The 23471-nt window shown below is 39.1% G+C and overlaps 1 protein-coding gene across 1 annotated transcript in view; it reads left to right on the top strand.

Annotated features, from left to right (window-relative positions):
- The first annotated feature begins 2694 nt into the window (after positions 1-2694).
- Positions 2695-23471, top strand: part of dpy19l1l (dpy-19-like 1, like (H. sapiens)) — a 28913-nt gene continuing 8136 nt past the window's right edge. The window contains exons 1-17 of the mRNA XM_026185707.1: positions 2695-3145; positions 3577-3601; positions 3701-3788; positions 6059-6196; positions 7691-7811; positions 10572-10665; positions 10897-10954; positions 12430-12521; positions 14615-14714; positions 16835-16912; positions 18958-19044; positions 19269-19328; positions 19737-19817; positions 20138-20239; positions 21118-21189; positions 22346-22425; positions 22614-22638. Of these exons, the coding sequence (XP_026041492.1) occupies positions 2923-3145; positions 3577-3601; positions 3701-3788; positions 6059-6196; positions 7691-7811; positions 10572-10665; positions 10897-10954; positions 12430-12521; positions 14615-14714; positions 16835-16912; positions 18958-19044; positions 19269-19328; positions 19737-19817; positions 20138-20239; positions 21118-21189; positions 22346-22425; positions 22614-22638 (1524 nt within the window). The 5' untranslated portion in view covers positions 2695-2922. The remainder of the gene's footprint in view (positions 3146-3576; positions 3602-3700; positions 3789-6058; positions 6197-7690; positions 7812-10571; positions 10666-10896; positions 10955-12429; positions 12522-14614; positions 14715-16834; positions 16913-18957; positions 19045-19268; positions 19329-19736; positions 19818-20137; positions 20240-21117; positions 21190-22345; positions 22426-22613; positions 22639-23471) is intronic.

The following is a 23471-nucleotide window of genomic DNA, read 5'->3' as shown; positions in this document are numbered from 1 at the left end:
CTATAATACAGAAAAGGGCCATTAGATTAATAAATAATGTAGGGTACAGGGACCATACAAATGCACTCTTTGTCAAAATGCAAGCTATTAAATTCCAAGACTTGGTGAAGCTTAAAACAGTGCAAATAATGTATAAAGTAAGAAATAAATTGCTTCCCAAAGAAATCTGTAAATTGTTCATAGAAAGAGAAGGTGGGTATAACTTAAGAGGGAAATGGAATTTAAAAATACAAAGTGCTAGAACAACTTTAAGAACTATGTCAATCTCAATTGCAGGAGTTAAATTATGGAACAGTCTAACAGAAGAAATAAAAGACAGTCAAAACATAAAACAGTTTAAAGTAAAATATAAAAACCTAATTTTAAATAAGTATAAGAATGAAGAAAACGGGGTTAACCCAGGACGGTAATGTTGCTGGTAATGGTGTTGCGGTTCTTTTTTGGTTGTTTTTTTTGTTTTTTTTTGTTTTGTTTTGGTTTGTTGTTTTTCCATAACTTGTGTATCTGCAAATATACACATTCTGTATTTTTCATATGAAAGAAACTATACTGTGGTGGGGCTTGCTAATTTCTTGTTTTTGATTTATGTATGTTATGTTTTGTTTTACTTCATATGTTTATATGTTTCATATGTTGTTTGTTTAATTTAAGACAAAAAAAAATTAAATGAATGAGAGGTAAAACTTGAGGGGGTAGGGACAAATAAGTAAATACTTCAGCCTACTCCTTTTCAAACAAATAATGGAATGATATTTTGTAATGATTGTGAAGGCACATGTTTGAAATGTTTGAAATAAAAATGAACTGAACTGAACTGAACTGAACAGTGTTACTGCCTTCGTGTTCCATGGTTTTTATGTTCGCTTCAGTAGATCAGTAGATGACTAAGAGATGCTCGCAGGTGTGATGAAAAACTAATTCATTATACGACTCGTTACATTGCTTTCATGTTACTCTGTAAAATGACCTGTTTTATCTCATAATTGCCATTTAACAATATAAACATATAGGCTATAGTCCTATACACCAACACAAATCGCTATGCTAATGAGGAAACATATGATCTTACTATTAGTACAACACAAAGTCAACAGCACAAACAAGCAAACTGATCGCCATGGTGATTCTAATTAAGAAACACAAATAGGTAGAAACAAAGGCTGCAGCCTGACTACTCATCAGTTTATTACCTGTTGAAGTTCAGGGTCTGGATACTGGGCTGGGGTCAGCATTCATTCAGCTTTAACGTCACTCAGAGTTCTTGGCTGGTTTAGTGTTAGCATGCCGACTGTGCAGGTAGCAGCATAATGCAGCTGTATCTGTCCGGGATGCACGCTCCACTTTACTATCATGCTCTCATCCTTTGTGCAATAAAAATAAAAGTAATGTCCATATCCTGTGTCACTGTTTTCCTCCTCCAACATACCAACCAAAATCAGCTGTGTGTAGGAGTGCAAGAACCGATAAGTGGAATCAACTGGCACAGACCAACAATTCCAAGGAACTGGACAAGTGGGAACCGACTCTCTACAAGAACTGGGTTTCAATTCCCATCTCTATGTGGAAGAGTGGAACTTTAATCCCTTGTAACCCAGTTGCTAGTCTGTATCTTTTATTGTTGTGTCATCATCAGCACTGATAAATGAAACAACAAAAGTTCACACAATTTTTCATCATCTCCTGTTTTTGATGGAATGAGTATCAGTATAACAGGTCTTGTAACTCAGCGGATTTTCATTTTGCTTGTAACCATTATAGTGCCAGTTATCAGTCTACAAAGCCTATCTCCTTCATTTGTTCAGAAGAAACAGAGAGTCCTAATTAACTAATACCAGAATGCTGTCATACACTCAGAAGAAAACAGCTGGCGATATCATAAAATCAATCAGAGGAGTTGAATTTATCAATCATTTTTATGTGTGTGTGATGCTGTACCTTTGGCTGCATATCTGACAGGATTTCATTTAGACGCTGCTCTGCTCCTCTACTGCTCTGGTAGTGAATCATGTCAGCTTACAGCTCAGTATCTCACGTTAATAGAAATCTTCTTTCTGCTGCTTCAGCTTTATTTGTCTGCAGTGGAAACATCGCTGCCAAGGCAGCTAAAGTGGCACTTGTAGAGAACACATCCCTTTCTGAAAGAAACTTGGCATACTTCTAACGAGCACTGGATCTAAACCAGAGGAAGCAATTTGGACAGTCTGAAAGTGCCTGATAAGGTGATGGAGGCCCGTTATATGCTGCTGGAGCTTTTTGGAAAGCAATAAAAATAAATTTTTTAAAAAGTAAAAGCAATCTTTCTTGCTCAAAAAAATATAATAAAAATAAGAATTCCTTATATGTTACATATCATAAATGATACTTTGCAGAGGTATGCAGAGATATAACTCGTTTTTTTCTGTTTATGGCTGTTTCATGTTTGACATCTTTGTAATCTTTTTACAGCGTGTGATTGTTTTACATTGAGATTTGTCGGTTATGCCTTTTTTGTGTCTATTTGGGGTCATTTCAGATTTGCAGTCTTTTTAGGGTTTTTTTGTTTTTTTAATTGACCTTTCAACAAGAGAGGCCCCTGGATTAGCTCCTGCTGTCTGTCGCATCGGGCAGTTGCACATTTTAGATGTATTACTATTTATTTATTTTTATTTTATTTATTTCGCATCTGACACTACAAAAAGAAAAATACGCTCGCGGTTGGTGTTGCCATGGTTACGATCCCAAACTCATTGCAGTGGTGCCCAACAGCCACCAGGGGGCACAGTTTCACAAGATTTCAGGCAGGAACCAGTCAAAGCATCACTCAGGTAGTAAAGGGGCAGATTCGAGGACCAGATACGAGCGTCTGTTGGGGCTGCGCAGCTCACACCCCTTGGGTTCTTCAGCGGCTGTCCGCTCGGTTTAACTCGTCTCTTTTTGGAAATCATGGTGGCTAAAACCAAAAAGCAAACCGGGAAGAGTCCGGCGACCCAGACTGACCGCGACAGGAGCCCGCTTGTTTCGCCACCTGGCAAAAGTAACGTTAGGCGGCCAGGCAGGGAGGGCAAGGTTTTCAACAGCACGCATTCAAACGGGCTTTCGGGCATCAGACACAAGCTGGGGCTAACTCCGTCTGCAGCCGCCAAGCTGGGAATCACTCTTCTCCTCGGTAAGTTCAGAACCACTAGCTCGTTAGCTTCTTGCAGAACCACAAGCTAACGAGTGCTAACACTAGCAGCATTAGCAGCTCCGCTAAATTAAGTTATCTCCGCTGCCGATCACTTGGCTAACGTTAGCTCACCCTAACGGTACCTCTCTAGCGGTAGTTACCTGCTGTTGCTGTCCGTTAAAATCAAATGAAAGTGTCCCGTATTTCTTCCGCCTATATGCCACATCAGCTCCACACGTGTTAACAGGTTTTCTGGCAAACTTCAAGCTTGGTGTTCTCCTCTAAATGCACAATAGTTATAACCCCCGTATCACTCAAAGTCATCTCTCCTCTCTCCAGCGGGTTGTGGCTTTGCAAATCTAGCCTCCTTTCTCAGTGATGAAGTAGCTTTTTTTTCTGCAGTAGTTAAAGTTAATTCTTTCTGTTCACAGCTGCTCTGACTGGATATCTGCACTGGTAAGCTGCGCTTTTATCGGCTTTACCAAGTTATCGTTCACTAACTACTGTTGCGTTTACTTGCTCTTACTTCACACATATTTCTCCCCCTGCAATTAGGTATCATCTCACACAGCTCTTTGAGAATGACAGGCACTTTTCACACCTGTCTAACCTGGAGAAGGAAATGGCTTTTCGAACAGAAATGGTAATTTGTTTTTCTTTTTTGTAAGGCAACAGCAGGATGCACAAATCTTTGATAAATATTGTCATCATGAATCTTGAAGGGCACAGTTTTTGTATGGCCGTTGTTTACCATCGTCTACCTTTATTTTGACATAAGACAGTAAAAAGTGTGAAATCCTTTGCTACAAAACAAGATGATCAAGGTCTAAATCATATTCATATTTAGCATGGATTCCCTTTACCATCAAAATAGCAGCAATTGTTCCTTGCGTTTGCTCATTTAACGGGGGGGGGGGGGGGGGGCTGTTTGAGCAGATTGGAAAACTATTTTGGGTCTTTCAATAACCCCAAATTCAATCCCATGATGTTAATGTATTTGGCTATATTTCAGCCATGCACTACACCTGTTGCAGAGCAGTTTATTGTCCTTGTAGCTGAAGATACACGTAAATGATGTCCAAACAAAAACAGACCTCATCAGACCTACACTAAGAGGGCTTGGTGGTTCTGCTGTACTTGGATAGATATTGTGGTGGCTTTCTCTTTTTCTTTTTTCTTTTTCTTTTTTTTAGCTGACTTGTCTGATTTGATTACATGGTCACTGAAAATCAATAAAGAGCCATTGTGAGTGATTATTTTTATATATTTAACTTTGTTAACTTTGTTTTGGTTGAGATTTCGACATGTGCTGAGGAGGGATGGTGGATATACTGGAGAAAGGATGTTAAATATGGAGCTGCCAGGAAGGAGGAAAGGAAGAATGGCACAGAGATAATTCATGGATGTATCAAAGGAGGGAATGTAGAGGGTTGGTTGGAGGATGATAAGGATAGGGTGAACCCTAAAGGAAGTAACTGAAACAGGATGATGATTTTGTGGTCTCCTCTTCCAAGAGGACAGTGCATCCATCAGGCATGAGGGCTCCATGATTTGTGTTCAGCTATGAGAGGATGTGAATTATAGATTTGTGTTAATAACAGATACCAGCCCATATGAACATATGTGGTGGATTTTACACCCACGTGTTAGAAAGTGGTCTCCACCATCTTCATTAAAAAAACCTTCACGTTTGAGCTGTTGTGGTAGGATGTGGGCCAACAACTTTCTCAGAGACGTTATGCCTCTAATTCTTTCTAACTATGTCATGATATATTTTATTTTGTCATGCTACCAAATGACATTGAGACAGATTAGATGTTGCCTTGATGGTATTGCATTAAAATAGGATTTCCAACATAAGAAGTGTATGCATCATTTGTAAGGGAATGTTTGTTTTTTTTGTTTTTTTTTGGGGGGGGGGGGGTTAGTAGTTGTGCTTAAAATTTAAATGTGTTGAAGTTAGTCACACGAATCAGGCAGAGACAACTCTTTGGCTTTCACAACATGCACTTTTTTTTTTTAACATTTTCATCACATTTTATAGACCTCATCATTGCTGAAGTCATTAAAACTTAATGAGTAGATTGTTATTGGCAATAAATATTTGCTGCTGCCCCAGTGAGCATATAAGCACTGTCACGTTAGCCTTCTGTAAAACAAAATATGACAGCAGTTTGCATTTTTTTTAAAAAGGCCATCAAAATGAGATCAGCCTGGTTAATAAAGAAATGCGAGGCAAGCTCATCACAAAACATTCCTGCATAGTTAAGATGATGATGTTGTAATAATTTCCCAAAAACAGTGCTTCTATTTGACATGCAAACTGATTTCCAATGAAAAGTTGGTTAAAGTGAACTTTGACCCTTGAGCACACCAGCCAGAGTTGGTCAACAATAACCATTGCACAGACGTCAGCTGAAGTGAAAGGGGGAGAGAATAAATATTTAGAAGAAGACTTACTGTTGACTGATGACTGTAGTTAAGCTAGTTTCACTATGACTGTCCATTCAGAGAAAATCAAATCAGTAATACTTACCATGTTGGACTTTACAGTTGTTACTCATCTGTCACTTTCCACGTCGAACACTCGATGAAGAGCTGCACACAAGCAAAATTAACATTTGTGTCTATAAGCACTGCTGCTTTTTAGATCACCATCACTCTGTGTAAAAGCTGCTGATGTTTAACTGACGCTCAAGGTGAAAACTTTGTCAGATGAAAACAGAATACTTGTCTTGCCTTCCCCCTGCTGCGTGCTACCAAATGGGCTGCGAGCCATGGCCATCTGCTGAGCCCGTGTAACTCATTCCAGTTTCTTCTGTCGGAGTTGTAGTGCTGGAGTTATATTTAGTATCCGTCTGCTGCCTTTTTCTTTCTGTAATCTTCTGTATGTAATGTTCTTTTTGATATCAGGGTCTGTACTATTCCTACTACAAGACAATTATTGAGGCTCCTTCTTTCCTGGACGGCCTTCACATGGTCATGAACGATCGGCTGACAGAGCATCCGCTGGTTATTAACACACTGAAGAGATTCAACCTCTATCCAGAGGTAATATTGATTTTTGGCAAATTACCGTGCACATATTTCATTTGTTGCTCTCAGACTAAAATTATTCATAACTTTGAAATATTTTCAGAAGAAGATCAAATCTTCATTCTCGTGGGATGTATACAGTGAATCCCTTAGTACAAACAAAACTCTTTTACAGAAGGAATAAAAGGTTTGAAGGGTGAGGTAATTTTATCGTGAAGATGTTTTTAAGCTTTGAGATAAAAAAAACCCACTTCATTAGTATTATATTGTTTGAAGTGTTGGCAGTACAAGAATCTGGATGCATTTAATGAGCCAAATCGGGTAATGCAAGTAATTGGAGAATTACATAACAACAGTTTATGAATTTAGCAAATAGATGTTTGGTGATTAAACTTTTTTAGTCTTTTAGATGATTGCTTATGTTGAATTTTGCTCCATGCATTTTCTCCTTTCATGCATCCCCTCTACTTTTTTCTCCCTGCAGTCTGCAGTCCTTTGTCATGTAGCAAATAGCAATAAGTGCAGTTAGAAGTGGTATACATGCCAGATTAATGTGCTTTCCTAACAATGAATCTTGCTGGATGGAGAAACCAGATTTGTTTAATTCTTTCTTTACATGATGGTTAAGAAATATGCTCACTGAAGATGAGTGAGTGAGTAATCAGGCTACTCTGATGGAACAAAATAAAGGAAAGAGATGTGCTGGAAAGCCAACGTAGAGAATTGTTGCAGAACAGACTGTGAAACAGCAGCGTTTTATCTCCATTGTCTTTTTGTAATTTTCTGAGAAGCCAAATTGAAAGTTGAATTAGGTTGTTATAGATTGCACAGCTTAACATTGATTCTTTTGTGTGTGTGTTTTTTTTATTTATTTTTTATTTTATTTTATTTATTTTTTATTACAGTTAGATGACTTTAAAGGTAGCACGGTGGCACGGTGGTTAGCACTGTTGCCGCACAGCAAGAAGGTCCTGAGTTCAATTCCAACATCAGGCCGGGGTCTTTCTGTGTGGAGTTTGCGTGTTCTCCCCATGTTTGTGTGGGTTCCCTCCGGGTACTCCGGCTTCCTCCCACTGTCCAAAGACATGCAGCTTGTGGGGATAGGTTAATTGGATAATCCAAATTGCCATTAAGTGTGAATGTGTGAGTGAATGTGAGCGCGAATGGTTGTCTGTCCCTGTGTGTTGGCCCTGCTACAGACTGGCGACCTGTCCAGGGTGTACCCCGCCTCTCGCCCTATGACAGCTGGAATAGGCTCCAGTGCCCCCCGCGACCCTGAAAAGGAGAAGCGGAAGCGAATGGATTGATGGATAGATGACTTAAAAAAAATAAAATAATATATGTATATATGTATCACATTAGTCTTTATTTATTTATGATCCCTTTTTGCAAACTCATAGACCAGAATCCAAATCATGCTAGTGTCTACTCAGAAATAAAAGGGATAAAACAAGTAATTTAAAATTTGATGTTTAAACAGGATTTTTACATCCTGTCTGTTCTCCCCAGGTGGTCCTGGCCAGCTGGTACCGGATGTACACAGGTGTAATGGGTTACTTTGGGATTCCCACAAAAATGTGCTGGTCCATCAACAGAGGAGAGGGACTCACTCCTGTGGACAGCTGTGAAGGTAAACACTGTTGCCATGGCATGTAAGTCTTAACTAGAAACGTGCTCAGTTGTGTGCATTTAGACACACACACACACACACGGGTCAAATCTAATCCGTTCCCGTATTTCATCCTACTTGGTGACAGTTGTAGCCCCTTTGCTTGAATAAACGGTTTAGCTGTCACTTAAGATGCAGAGAAGTATAAATATCGCAGATTTGAGAAGTTTGGTAAGTAATTCTTGACCTCATTTAACAGTCCGGCAGTCGGCTAAGAGATAATTTTTAGGCCCGTGGTTTAAAAAAAAAAAAGAAGAAGTAGTAGTAGTTAAGCTTAAGGCATCCAGGCATCCTCTGCAAAACTAACAGTTACTGAATAACATTTAATGCGAAAGAAGAGAAATATACTCATTGATTTTTTTTCTTCTAGCCTTGAGGGGGAAAAATGTTTTTAACCTTTTCCACATCTTTTTTTTTTTTTTTTTTTTTAAAAAGTTGGCTCACAGTAACATTTCCTGGAAATTAAGTCTGCTAAGCGAAAACAAGCAAAAGCTGCTGTCAGCGTTCCTTTGTGAAGCTGCAGTCTCCATGTTTCTGTCGGTCTCATTAGTGAATGTGGCACCCCACGGCTGATGTACACAGGCTGTTTTCACAGTGTTTACATAAACCTGATGCAAGCTGCATTGCATTTCCTGTAACTGTCAGCCAGTATGTTATTTTTGTGTGGTTTAAAATTACACAGTAGAACGGAACAAGCGGTTTTGGAGCTAGATCCGTTTTCTGTTTGTCCAGTGATTTACCGTCACATCACGGAGATGATGCGATGCAGCTCTTAGCGATGTCAATGCATCTTCAATCTCTTAGTCATTGTTGCCGTGTAGGTCTGTTCTGTGTACCTTCTTATTATGCTGGAATCATTGAGAGGAGATCGTGCCAAGAATATAGCAGCGAGATGTCATTTAACTGAGCAGTGAAGTGAACAAAACCTATTTGCTGTCACTAAAGTTTCAAACTTTAATCTCACCATCAGAATTTAGAGAATGACTTGTGGAACCTGCAGTGGGATGTGCAGTAATAATGTATTATTCCAGTTTGATGGTTTTTGTTTGGGTTTTTTTTTTAACCCCACATTTTTATTTATTTATTTATTTTTGATAGGGCTGATCGTGACATGTTGTTTAATGTACTTCCTGTTGTTATGCTTCAACTTTGGTGTCATTCAGATATGACATTTCAGATGCTGTATAAAAACTGTTATTTTTGTCACCCATCGGTTTGCTTAACTGCTTATCCAGTTCGGGGTCATGGAGGTGTTGGAGGCTATTCCAGCCAACACTGGGAATGAGGTGGCATAAACTCTGGACAGGTCCCGGGTCTATCACAGGGCTAAATTAGAGACCGACAGACAACCATTCATACTCTGATTCATACCTACAGTCAAGTTAGAATTATCATTTAACCTAATATTCATGATCCTTTACTACGGGAGGAACCCATGCAGACACAGAGAGGACATATAAAAGACCTGAGTAGCATATATTTATCTCACACATACGATTACATATGGATTTTTTTTACTATAATTTTTTAAGTAGCAGAACTGAAAATTTTTGCAACACAGAGTCTGCAGGAAGTGATTAGTCTGTGGTGTCTTCATTGCAGAAGCGGAGCACAGAAATCCTACCTGTTTCATGGGTTATTTTTGCATGACCTAACTTATTCAATCTGCAGTGACCCAGTTTGCACACAAAATGCCTGCAAATGTGACTTTCAGATCATTAAACACGTAGGGGTGTGTGGGGGTGTGTTTTCAGATTACTCCTGTAATCAGAGATTTACATTCTTTTCGTGATTGCAGTCATTTTCAAGGGGTGTGTGAGATGACTGCAAAGTGGTCTGACAAAATCAAAGGTGAAGTTAAAATCATAAGTTCAAACATATTGGCTGTGCTAGTCAGTCAGAGAAACTTAAAATCAATAATGTTTCACACAGTCCACAAACTCACAGGAGGTATGTCTCCCATCAATATTTCACTGTAATAAGTTGTTAAATCTTGCAACAAAGTTTCTATGTTTGCATCAGTGATGTTAACTAAAGCATAATTATCACCTGTTCGATGGAGAAGGATAGAAGGCAGTCCTACAAGCAAAAAAAGTGCATAATGGATTTGCTTTAATTGGCATAGGCTGCAGTCCCCCGGTGACATGGAAGAGGATGGATGGATAAATGTACAAAGTCATTACTAATAGAAAAAATGTTAAAGCAAATGTTTCTCACATGCTGCTCAGCCTCCATGTGGGTGGTGCTCCTGCTCAGAGAGAGAATAGTAGGATGGCAGAGCTTAGCAGTATTATTCATACATTTTCCAGTTGCACTTTTTAACACAAGGAAAATCTTGCTAAAGGAGCATGAAGTGCTATTCTACATGACAAAATAGGTAATTAGCAACAGTAAGGTGAACTGAAGTGAAAGTAACTGCAGACAGAGATGATGGGTTTGTTTCAAATCCTATGCGACGTGCAAATATACCAGTAGTTGAATATTGACGTACAGCTCTTGATCATTTACATTTGTAAAACATTATATCAGCAATTTCCAATGTCCAAACGATGTCCTCAAGTTACTACTTTCTAATAAGTCTTTGTGAAATGTAGGAAATTAGCTGGTCAATGGAAAAATAATCAGTTATCATGTTATCAAAGCTGAATTATATGTCAGAGAACTCTATTGGTAGCATTTAACCTGGATAAAAACTGCATTTCTACCTGACTCTGTTGCCAGGAATGGGTGACCCAGCGTATTTCTATGTGGCCTGTGTGTTCCTGCTGAACGGCATGATGATGAGCATCTTCTTCATGTACGGCTCCTACCTCAGGTAACCTCTCCAGCCCAGCACTCTCTCCTGACTCGCTCACATGGACACTAGTGAGGAGAGGATGATTTTTAAATGGTCCATCCCAATAAGCTGTCAGGCGTAGACCATTTGTCTGCTGTCTTGGTCAGATTTATAGATTTGAACTATCGGAAAGAAGATAACTTCTCTGAATCAGTCTGCTGCTTTCTGCTCTTCTTTTAATCCCACCTCATTTTCATTTTTCCTCATTAGTGGCAGTCGACTGGGTGGCGTTATTACCACATTGTGTTTTTTCTTCAATCACGGTGAGGTAAGTGCAGTTCCTTTAATATCTTTATCAGGATATTCAAATGTTGGAGCTTTGGGAAGTGTAAGCTTCTGAAATCTGTAAAACTCAAAATGAAAAAAAAAAACCCTCAGAAAAAGAGAAGGATGGTTAATAGGGACTCGTTTCAGCCCTCAAAGGAGCTTAGAGTTGTTTTTGGCTCGCACTCAAAGCTGAATCCCTCCGCCTATCTTCTTCTCTCAAGTTTCCTCCAGAACAAATTTCAGTCAAGCGCACACTCGAACACATTTCTGTCCTTTCCCCGAGTGCTATGGCGGCTTGTGACAGCAGCATCTGTAATTTCCACTTTTTCGGAGGAAGTAGTAAAATGGCAGTCTGGCTGGGTAGTCGCTCCGAGGTCAGTGTTGACTGCATTAAAATAGAGGTGTGGGTGTTTATTAGCCTTTAGAGACAGGCTCACTAACCTGTGAATTATGCTTATGCAGGAAATCTAAATCGTCACTTGCTCTATTATCTGAAACTAATTTTAACTTTACGCTGTAACCTTCTGCATGACCTGACGTTCACCTCTCGATAAATGTAACTACACGTCGTGTGGACGCACACCACAACAACTTGAGTGGTGTGGAAGGTTGCAGCATAGGGATAAAAGGAGTTTCTGGTTACGATGTAGATTTCCTGCAGAAGTCTCAATCAAGCTCAACAGCAGGACCTAAGCAGACTGCTCGCTGGATCCGTGCACAGATAAAAGCTGCAACTGTGCAGTTTGTACCTTATTAGTCTACTGTTCCTGTTTTCACACTAAAATGGAGTAAGGAATCAAATTAATAAATCATTTGTTGGAATACAAGAGCTCCTTATTCTATATTCAGCATTTTACATGGTGTTATTTTTATTTCTTTTAATTTTATTTCAGTTTTTTCTGTTTAATTGTGAGTCTTTCATTTGTAATATTTTTACTTTGAAGTTTGGTAGACAAAGTAGACATTCAGAAAGTTAGATGCGATCCATTTATCTAAACTTGATTGTAGGCAATCACTTTATTTGAGGACTGAAAAGCATGAAGTACAGTCACAAAGAAACAGTCACACATCAGCCTAAAGTTGATTAACTACAGCTAAATGCAGTCACCGGCTTAAACTTTCACCTGCTTTATTTTATTCTGGTGAGGTGACCTAGAATTCATCAATAAATGTGTTCTCCTGCTACAGCATAGATTAAGAACATGCAAACCTCCTCACACAGTGTTTTTGCATTTAAGAAATCCTGCCAATAGACCGGTACCAGATGTCTTACATTAAGTGTCTGTAATCTCTACACAAGCTGTGTGTTACTATACAGTCTGTGTCAATATAGGATTAACTGAGATTTATTTATAAGCTGCAGAGGAGTAAAATGTATCTCTGTTTTGTTTTTTTTCCTCTCAAAGAAAATCAGAGCTATGTGAAATAGAGTTTGAGCAAATTTGATTCTTTTCTTGTCCACGTGTATTTTATCAGAGCACTCGAGTGATGTGGACTCCGCCTCTGAGGGAGAGTTTTGCCTACCCTTTCCTGGTCCTGCAGATGCTTCTTCTCACATACATCCTACGGTAAACTCACTCAGCGTCTCCACTGCTCTGCTAAATTCATATTGTTGTAATTTGGTAAAGTGTTTCAGAATGTTCAAAGGCATCATAACACACCCAAGCACATCATGAATAACTGTCATGTTAATACTGGTGTGGGACCTTGTTTTGCTTAATGAACTCCAAATGATGGTGGAAACATCTTTTGTGATTCTGCTCCATGTTGACATAATTGAATCACAAAATCTGTTTGCTGAATGACCACATCCCAAAAGGGCTTTACTGGTTTCAGAGTTGGTGTCTGGGGAGGTCAACAAAATCTGATCTCAGTATCATGTTTATGGAATCCATACTTGGAGACTTTTTTGACTAGGGCTGTGCGATATGACCAAAATCTCATATCCCGATATAAGACATCTATCGTCCCAATAACGATATAAATCACAAAAATTTTACATTTTCTGTAAATTCTGTGAATCTCGGGCAGCTCGACTTGCGTGAAGTGCTTCCAGCTGGGCGTCGTGTACCTGGAGTCGAGTGTTTTAACCGATGCATGAAACGGCGTGCTGCGGGGAAAAGCTTGTTCTAACGTTTGAGTCTGTTTATTTTTAGCACCTGACGGCTCTTTTCTCATCCGTAAACACTCTGCATACTCTTTCACGTGATTCAGTTTATTTTGAAAAGTCTCAACAGGATCTTGAGCTTTATTGTGAAAGGTTTATGTGGAAAATAAACAAGCGGACACGCGATAGTTTTACCGTCGTTGTTGCTAACGACAACGCATAAAAACGTGCTTGTCCGTCTGTAGTGTGGTTATATTAAATATAAGAGAAAGAGAGAACTTCAAGAAATGAATATAGCCACTACAGTTACCATCAAAACAGTGAAACAATATTGCCGTAAACAGTTTATTTTGCAACACCACGAAACAAACGATAGCGTGAAATGAAACGATAGATGTTTTTATATCGTCATCCGATATATATCGTTATATCGAACAGCCCTATTTTTGACACAGTTCACTGCTCTGTTTGAAGATGATAAGTTGTAGCTATGAATGGATGTACATGGTCTGTAACAATACTGTGGCGTTCAAATGGTGATTGGAATTAAAGCTCAGAGTGTTCCAGAAAACATTCCCAATGCTATCACACCACCAAAAGCCTGGACCTTTGGATACTGTCTCAAGCTTTGGCAGAGTGGAGAATCATTAGACTAGCTGCAGTTTTTTATTTTTAGCCTTAAAATTTCCAGTTCGATTGATCTTGTGTTCGCTACAGCCTCAGATTTCTGTTGACCCAGGCATGGTTTTGTGCAATCGAAGCACAACTACCTAAAGGATAGTTGGCTAATTCTGAGCCGCTTTTCTGCTCAGCACAGTTAGCCGTTCTGTCTACTCTGACCTCTTATCAGCTATGAATCTCTGCCTGCTAAGCTGCTGCTGGATGGGGGTTTTTTTTGTTTGTGTTTTTCATTATTCTGGGTGAACTGTAAAGACTGATGTTATGCAAATTCCAGAAAATCAACAGTCTCAGCAATACTCAAACATCACTGAAATACCTCCACTTCCCAAATCATCACTGCCGTCACGTGATTGTCTGATCAGATTATATGACAATAAGCAGCTAAGCATAATATCCAGATAAAACGATCACCAAGTAGATGTCTGAACACATGTTCATGTAATCAGTTCATAATACCTACACCTACACGGCTCAGATATTATATGGTGCATTAGTTGGGTATATACTCTGCATGCCTAATTATATCCAAGCACTTGAACGGTTTCAAAAATATAAAGAAAGATGGGGAAGCATCTGTTTTTTCTTTTCATTTTAACACCCAGCTGGTGGTTGGCAGCTCAAGTTGTGTGAAAACTGTTTTGATACTGTGACTTCTCTTAGTGTCACAGTTAACAGTAAATTGAGAAGTACTTCTGTTTTATTTTCTTTTTAGCGTAACTTTGTCCATAATCAGGTTTCTGTATTACCATTAATGTGAGAGTGAATGTTTGTACATCTGTGTTTTCTCAAGCATTTTAATACATCTCATCTTATCTCTGCCACACCCTTGCTCTCACCACCTTTTCCCTCCATCTGTGTCTCTTCCCTCCCCAGGACACGGAACCCGAGCCGGACAGCTATGGTCGCTCTGGGCATCTCCAATTTGTGCTTTATGCTGCCTTGGCAGTTTGCCCAGTTTGTGCTGCTCACCCAGGTAAACAGGGCAAGATAAACATTGTGAGAGAATGTGGAGGGGAAGGGAAAGGGAGCACAGAGATTAAAGAGAAAATAGAGACTTGGAGAGAACAGAGGACTGGCAGCGCAGGTGCAAAAAATCAGACGCTGGGCAACATAGCAAAGAAATAAAAAAAAAAATCAGAAAGACTGAAAGAAAAGGGATAAACTCAGGAGATTCAAATCATATAAAATTCAAAAAACATTCTTAAATTGAAATTTTTCTAACTGATTGACACATTTAGGTTAGTATAAAGAAGTAGTAAATTAAGGTGTGTGGGCTGGCAGACAGAAGAGTCGAATAACTTCAGAACAAACAGGTCACTGCAGCAAGCATATGTGCTTAGTAACAGTTTAGCCCACGCTGCTGCTGCTGCTGCCCCCTCAGGGCTCTGCTGCTTTTGTGCAGGGACTTTAACGCGGGACGTGTTGTTTCACAGATATTATTTCTTTGTTTCACATTTATAAGCTGCTAATTGAACCCATTCACCTCAGCCACTGCATGCATAATGCAATTCAAGGCCAAATACACCCACAAGCACTGCTTACTCATCAGTACAGAGGGAGTTTGATGTCAGTTGTTGGGTTTTACTATTTTTTGGTTTGTTTTGTTTTAAAATTTGCAGTCACACAGTTAATTTTCTACAAGGCCTACAGTAACCCCCTTGAGCAATTACAATGGTCAAACAGAATTTGATTATGATCAGTAATTGTATTGGCCAATTTAGAAAACCTTCCAACTGATTACATTTGAGTGTGAATTCCCATCACAAGAACAGGTACTGGACAGCGTCCCATCATGGTGTCCTGTGGGCTGGGTCCTTTGAAGTATCAGGGGGTTTTTTTTGTTTCTTTTTGTTCGCTTGTTTGTTTTTTGTTAAAGCGCTCACTATAACTGTAGTTAGTTTTGTTTTACATTATCAGCAGTAACTCAGACTTGTTCCCAGTGGGTGCTGGTGGTCTTACCTCTGCTTTGAGCAGATGATGTAGTTCTTTATTCAGCAGCACCCTTTAGTTTGTGCTGGAGTGGTTTGCAGTGGGGATGTGAATGAGCACCTCCTAATCTAAGGCGTTCTCAGCTAGAAAAGAGTAGCTTGCCCACTCCAGGTGGGGAATGAGTTGCTGGTCTAAATCAAAGTTCTAGTATCTTGCGGTCTTATTTATAAATGAGGGAAGACTGAAGCAGGAGATTGCCAGATTGAGTGGTGCAGTGTGTGCAGAAATGTGGATCCTGTTCCAGTCTGTCATGATGACGAATGAGCCGAGACGGAAAGCGAAGATGTCGATTTTCCAGTTGACCTACGTTCCTACCATCCTGTGGCCTCTAGCTGTGGGGACTGAATGAAAGAATGAGATTGCCGAAACAAGCTGGAGCTGAAGAGTGTCATTTACCTAGAGCTCAGAGTAGAGTTGCTACTCTTCCACGTTGAAAGGAGCCACTTCAGACGGTTCAAGTAAATGACTAAAATGCCTCCTAGGTGAGGTGTTTGAGCATGTCCAAATAGGAGCAGACCGCATGAAAGCTGGATGGATGGATGCTAAATATAAAGTAGGGTTTTTATGTGATAAATACACTGACAAAACAACAGGAAATAAAGGGAAGAGGAATGCAGTAAAGGATCCAAGTGGTATTCGGGTTACATTTATAACAACTGCTATGTGTATTTAGAGAGTCACTTTATTTTAACTGTAATCTTTCAAATGCCGTGATGTATTCAGGCTTTGGGTTTAAGTTCTGGAAATGCACAACAAAAATATTATGTTAGAGTGCTTCACAAGATACATTATGTAATGCAATGCCATAAAAGCTTTAAAAAATGAGTTGTTACATGTAAAGTGCAGATTTTACAGTTTGTTTGTTTGTTTTATTGCACCCCATTTTCCCTGTTCTTTCTTGATTAATATACAATACTACAAATTACTGTTGGAAGGAAGGAATGTAAATTTCCCCTAAAGGCTCAAATCCAGTTTTGACATTAGCAACTTTTAATGTAAAGATAATCATGGGAATGTTATTGTTGTTTTGGACTTTTTTGTATGTGATGCATTAATGAGCTTTGTGGAGTGAATTGTTAAGGTAAACTACGCTTTGTTTTCCAGGTGGCTTCTCTGTTTGCTTCGTACATTCTGGGCTACCTCGCTGCTGCTAAGATGCAGTCCATCCTCGTCACTCATATGGTACAGTAGATAACTTTTCCTTTTGCAGTTATTTTGTTTCTAATGGCAAAACTTTACGTATTCGACACTAGTGTATTTGCATAAAGTTGAAATGTATTCGTAGCAATTTACCAAGATGTACAAGGTAGACTTTCTCTGAATCAGGTGTTGGGCATAAGTGAAAGTTTTCATTGCTCCTGTCCTCTGAGCTGTAACCTGCTCTCGCTCAGTTCTCCTTATCTCCCTCAGCTCCTCGGCCAGGAGAAATTCACATGAGCTGGTTGGACAAAGTCAGCAGAGACTTTGTCCTTGAAAAAGCTTTAAGGATACCACTGTGCATACATGAGTGCCTAAAAGACGAGGGTTGTGTGGGCAAGTTATTTCACACCACCAAGGACAAAAGGATATCTGTATTTGTTTGGAAACGTGTAAAGATATTTTTCTTTGTGGGTGTAGTATTTTGGACGCTTGTCCCTCTTTTCCACATTCTTTACCCTTAATCCTCTCAGCATGCCAAGCTGTTAGCCAGGGCCTGTGTGCGCCACTGATAAGGAGAAGGGCCTTTGTGGTAAGATGCTGGAGATTTGTGTCAGAGGAAGGCATATGGCTCTGCATAATTTAGAGAGTTTGGGAGTGATGACTGTGTGTGTGTGTTCAAGAAAAGAATAGACACAACCAGGAGTCGATGTCCTCTGTGACCTCCAGCTCGTGTTAATGAGCCTGAAAACTGTCATTAGTTACAGAGCGTACACATGTGTTCACTCATATGCCAATAGGATGTTTCTAATTGCATACAAAGCCTCAAAATATGTGAGCTACTGTTATAAAAATACCAGAAATACTTCCTGTCTGAATGGCAGCACTTCAGCATTTGATTATTCGGATATCATTTGGTTTCTAGGTTTTTAAGCTGCTTTTTTATGTGGAAATATGTAAGACATTTCTCTCTCCTACAGCATCCATCATGCTTCATCCCACGTTTTTGTTGCCATTTTAGTGACTTTGCAAAGTAAAAATCTTCCCAGATGCTTAATTGACTTTTTTTCCCCCTCAAAAAGCCACTGAGCGGAAAACCTTATACACAGGATGGCTTTGCAATCTGGGGTCTTGCTCTTAAGCAAGAAGTCAGCTCAGTATGTGAGCAATGAACCGCTCTCATTCTTCATTGAGCTAACACAAAGGCAGAGACTGAGTACTGTAAGAGAGAGAAAAGGAAAAGCTCTAAATTTTCAGTGTTGATTAGCATTATGAGAACCTGAATCTATGTACGGTACTAAGCAATCAAAGCAATTTTGATCAGTCGAAAAGCACTTTGACATTTTCTAGAGCAAACATTCATCAATATGACGATAATAATAATGATGTTTCAGTAAAAATATCTGTTCAGTGCCTGAATAACTGGTAACATTTTGACTGTCACCACCGAGGTTCATCTGGCAGTACCGTTTACGTTTCCAATACTCTGAGTTTAGACTCATCACAGAAGCAGAAAAATAAACCTTTTTATATATAAAATGCCAAAGTCTTTTTACAATCTGTAAAGCATTGCAGCGGCTTCATAATCGGTATAATTTTTCTAATAAGTATCTACAACATTTTTTCATAATAATTACAGCAGCTGCTGAAGCCGCTGGTTTGTCATCACTGTCAACATTATAAACAGGTCATTGAATAGGATTGTATTTTAGTTGTGGCAGTATATTTATGTTTTAATACATTAATGCATGTTTACATAATAAAAGTGTTGGTTTTTAAAAAAAAAAAACATACAAACGCCAACATCAACAGTGGCATGCAGACTATTAATACGCTGTATCCCTGACAGAAACGTTTTTTGCTGTTGGCAGTAAACATGGGACTAAGTGTTTTTATGGCAGCATTAGAAATACTGGCTAAACTTCAGCACTACCTGCCAAGCTCGGATGTTCAGCATTGTTTAATTGCACACACGGGTCATGCACATCATGCTGCACCAAATAGGACGGGGCTGCACTAAACGGCCCTCAGTGGTTTGAATACCACGTTCATGTGAGGAATGATGCTTTCTCTTTGTCCTCTTTATGCAGATCACACTCGGCGTCTGCTTTGTCCTGATGTTTGGTAACTCCATGCTCCTTACATCCTTCTACGCCTCTTCACTAGTGTCAATCTGGGTGAGTTGGAGGCTCCTGTATTACGAATGTTTAATCATTGATTGATTCAAGTCAGTCCTGTTTACTCCGATCAGTGATGCAGGTGGATTTAAATTTCAGCATATTTGTAAGAGTACACAGTTGTAACACATGTGTAACAGTAACTGCATTGAATTTTTTTCCTTTGGAGTGAGTGGAGTTATTCCACTTGCTTTTCACTTAAGATTTGTTGTTTTATTTTTTAGGTAATCATTGCAATGAGGGAGCGATTTGCTCAAGTCTTCAGACAAGGCATTGTCATCTGGGTACTAAAGAGTTTTATTATCTATGCTTTACTGCACAACTACATGTTTCCACTTTACAGTAATTGTGTCATTCTTACAACATTCACACACTTTTGAGAAGGAAAAATAAAACGAGAAAATGGTTGCATGAATATCCCAAAAACAAGTGTGTAGAGAGAGAGAGAGATCACATAATGTTGATCTAACAGAATAGAGTGTTCTCAGACAGTCGGGTATCCCTGCTGTGCTAAAATATTTGAAGCTAACATCTCAAAGAGTAAGCATGCTTTTGTTTATGTAGTTGTCCAGTCAGCCTCATGGTTTGACTGCTTTGTTCTTCACCACCATACATCGCCTGTCTGAATCTTATGTATGTATTTGAACATGTCAATCCACCAATGTCGATGTGGGTTTTATTTTTCTGTACAGGTCATGCAGGGCCTGGCTTGGGTCGGCTCAACAGTTCTGCTTAAATTCCTGCTATCCACAGTCTTGGGTGCCTCTGATGATGTAAGTAACTCTAACTCCCCGTCTGTAAAATCAAACCCTTTTTCTTGACTCAACATTAATAATGGAAATGAACATTTTTAGGTCATTGTGTAGATATTAAGTAGATGAACCAAAAATGACCTCATAAGTGGGCTGATATAGTAGCTCAGTTAATATAAATGTAAATGGACTAGCCATATGGAGCACTTGAGCCATGTTTGATATTCACTATCAGAAAATGTCAAATTGAATTATTAAGAACGGAATTAAATATGCAAAATTTAAGAATAATTTTTTCACAGGGTGGATTAAAGTTTTATTCAAAAATGTATGTTTTCTAGGCTCACATCAGTGGATTAATCAAGTCTAAGTTCACGAGCTACAAGGACTTTCACACTCTGATGTATACATGTGCTGCTGAATTTGACTTCATGGAGTTGGAGGTAAATTCTGTTCCTTTGTCAGAGCTAAAAATTTGTCTCCCTGCCACTAAAGGATGACGAGTGATCACTGTGATTCTGAGCTGAAGCCTTCCCTGATAAAATCCTAGTCTCAGGCAGTTTTTTGAGGAAAATCTTGCCAGGTCTCACTTTTTAAAATGTCAGTGCTGTGAAGATGTCAGAAATGCTGTTAAAGGCCTGCTCCTTTGTATCAGAGCTGCTGGATTGTCTTACAGCAGGGCTGAGTGTGGAAGAAACCAGAACTGTGCTCTGAATTTGACAAGAAACAAAATCTGACAGCAAAACCTGGCAGCTCATTTTGGGCTGAGTTATGGGCTAGACAGTCGCCTGGTTTTGTGTGTGGTTTCTCAGCACTGCAGAGGAAACGGTGCATGCTTTTGGAACAGGCTGGCTCAAGCAAAATGCAGTGAAGCAGCTGTAATCAGTGCAGTCATATACTTTCTTAATGCTTTAAGATTCATTTTATTTAATTAGCACTTTGCAATTTTATTGTAATCTGTTTATTATATATAGAATTGCAACATATCATGATTCATAATATTTTGGCCTTTAAGCATTTGCAGTTAATTATTGCAGTGCTCAATTAAGAATTTCCCAAACTGTTATTTATTTTTATAACCATGTTTGTATTTTAGTAGTAATTTGCTGTGCATTAGTCTCTCACTTGCCGGCCACCTCCTTGAAATTATTTCAGCTTAGATATACTACAATGCTCAGATGTGATAGTTGTCCTCTGTCTCTGAAAGTATTATTGTAGGATATACCTAACAATATAAAGGGTCTTGAGGCGGCTGTTGTTGTGATTTGGCTCTATAAAAATAAAACTGAGTTGAATTGAATTGTCTTCTTCTCTGCCTCAGACTCCTGTGCGTTACCTTAAAACGTTGCTGCTGCCCATCAATGTGCTGGTGGTTGCTCTCATTGCTGGCAGGGTAAGTCCTCTTGTAGGCATAAAACCATCCCTATGAAAAGGATAAACATTTGTTTTCAAAGCAGCAGACGGTATCAGGTGAGGTGTATTGGGAAGCCTTGCTCAGAACAGTTATGGGTTTCTCTTGGTCTGTGGGAAAATGGATGAAAATTAGCAAGATCTATCTTAGTCACCGCTCTTTTTGTTCTTGTATCGCCTATGCTACAGTTTACAGTACATTCCTGCATATTGAACCATCGAAATTGCTCAAACAGCTAGCATTTGACTTCATAAGTCCACATTCTCACATTCAGCTGTTGAATGTCTGGAAGACTGGATGATTTTGCAGAAATCTTATGAAAGCAGCATTAATATGCAGTTTATGGCTATATAAATATCATGGTGTCAGACTGACACTAAAGGTACAAGTGAACATCGTCACCACACCATGGTTCATATGAGAGAAAAGGTTCCTTCACTGAAAAAACTCCAGAGAAGATCACACATACTGGCTCATGAGCTTAGATACTTTATATTTTTAAGCTTGAGGTGAGGAAATGTTGGCAGAAAAAGCAAGAAAGCCCAAACAGTCATGTGTATAAGAAATCTTTTGTTTTTTTTAAAAATCTCAAACTCTTCTGTGAAGAAGAAATTATGCAGCATGACTGTCAGAAAGTGTCTGCAGCATGAAAGCTACGATCTCACCTTTCAGAACAGCAGGCAGTCAGACATAAAGATCAAATCACTTATTGAGCCGTGAGCTTCTGCTTCACAGCAGCTGAAAGACAAAGCTGCTGTCTGCTCTTGTTAGTTCACGTAGATTTCCTTCCATTCTTGTGTAGACTAAGAAGCTTTTTTAAATTCAGGTGTTATTGTTTCCGTTTCAGTAAACTACAGTTGTTTTATTTGGACTTGTCAGGAACTGATATACATTTTTATATGTAAGCCTTTAAGGAAGGGAAGGATGAAAAGATTTCCCCCCGATTCTGGTCACGCTAACATTTGTAGATGGGAAACATCAGAGGAAAAATATTTGAGGAAGTCCTATTTATATGATTTAATCTCATTATACCCTGCCCACGCTAAGCTAAGAACACATGAATCAGTTTGACAAAGCATGATATGCAGAGCATTTAAACATGAGAAGAAATATCCTTCGAAGTATTTGTCTTTTTCAGACCATCCAGGATATAGTCCGGTGCCTGAGGCACGGGGAGAAGACGTTGGCCAAGACTGAGGACGCTGACGAAGCTGCAGGGTGAGGCTTCCTCTCTAGGGTGATTTCAAGGACTTGATGCATTCTGTTGATCAAACAGAAACTGTGTTTAACTGGGAAAATAAAATGCTCTAAAATAATGCAGTGTCTTACCTTTAAAAGTAAAATAATGGCTTGATTTTTGTTTTGAGTGGGCAGCTGGCTTCACATATTTCTGTTTTGTGTTGCAGGTCTGAAATAGCTGCAAAAGGAGAGGTGAGAAAAATACTTACTTCATTTATTTTTTTTGTTAAATATATGCAGATATAAAAATTATCTTGACCACACCTCCACGTGTTCCCTTTTCCTAAACCTGTTTTATATGATTATATTCTCCCGTGCAGTGAAGTCTGCTCAGTTTCTATGCCCCAGAGTGATTTTGATCCCTTTTCTCATTACCAGGAAATCAAAGGCATTTTTCCCTTCTGCTATGAAATCCCACTCTACTGCCTTTTGTCTGCTTTCTCCCAGCTGCTTCATGTCATTTTCTGTAATATCTCTCTCTGGGCAGTAAAATGTTCAGATGTTCAGTTTCTAAAGCTTGCCTATATAATGGCTCTGATGGTCTATAAATGCTCAGAGAGGAACACTTTCTCACTGCGCAGGAAAATACAGGTTAAAATGTACTGAAGAGATCACAGCTAAGGAGCAGATCGCAGTGCTGTTTCTGATTGTAGTTAATGACAACTTCCACTGTTTGTTTTTTTAGTTTGCAGTATGTGCATCACAAATTTAGATCAAATAAATTTGATTGCTTAATCCAATCCTACATCAAATGAGCGACACTAACATTACTGAAATGCGTCTGCACTTTATGTCCGTAAACAGCACAGCTGTCATCTGTGACTTTTCCATCTGTGGCGTTGAATCCAGAGTTCTCAGTTGGCTAATTGTCATTTAAAACAGAGAGCAACAGGAAGGCGAGCATTAAGACACACCATTATAGACTAAATACTGAATTTAAATTCAAATAAAATATAGTGGTTTTGTTAATACTTTTTTTAATAGTTACATTTTTGTGTTCAAAGATGATTTTGCAGGCATCGTAA

The sequence above is a fragment of the Astatotilapia calliptera genome, chromosome 11 (genome assembly GCF_900246225.1).
Source record: "Astatotilapia calliptera chromosome 11, fAstCal1.2, whole genome shotgun sequence".
Classification (NCBI taxonomy): domain Eukaryota; kingdom Metazoa; phylum Chordata; class Actinopteri; order Cichliformes; family Cichlidae; genus Astatotilapia; species Astatotilapia calliptera.
Note: the sequence above shows the minus strand (reverse complement) of the source record. Positions and strands in the feature narration are given on the sequence as shown.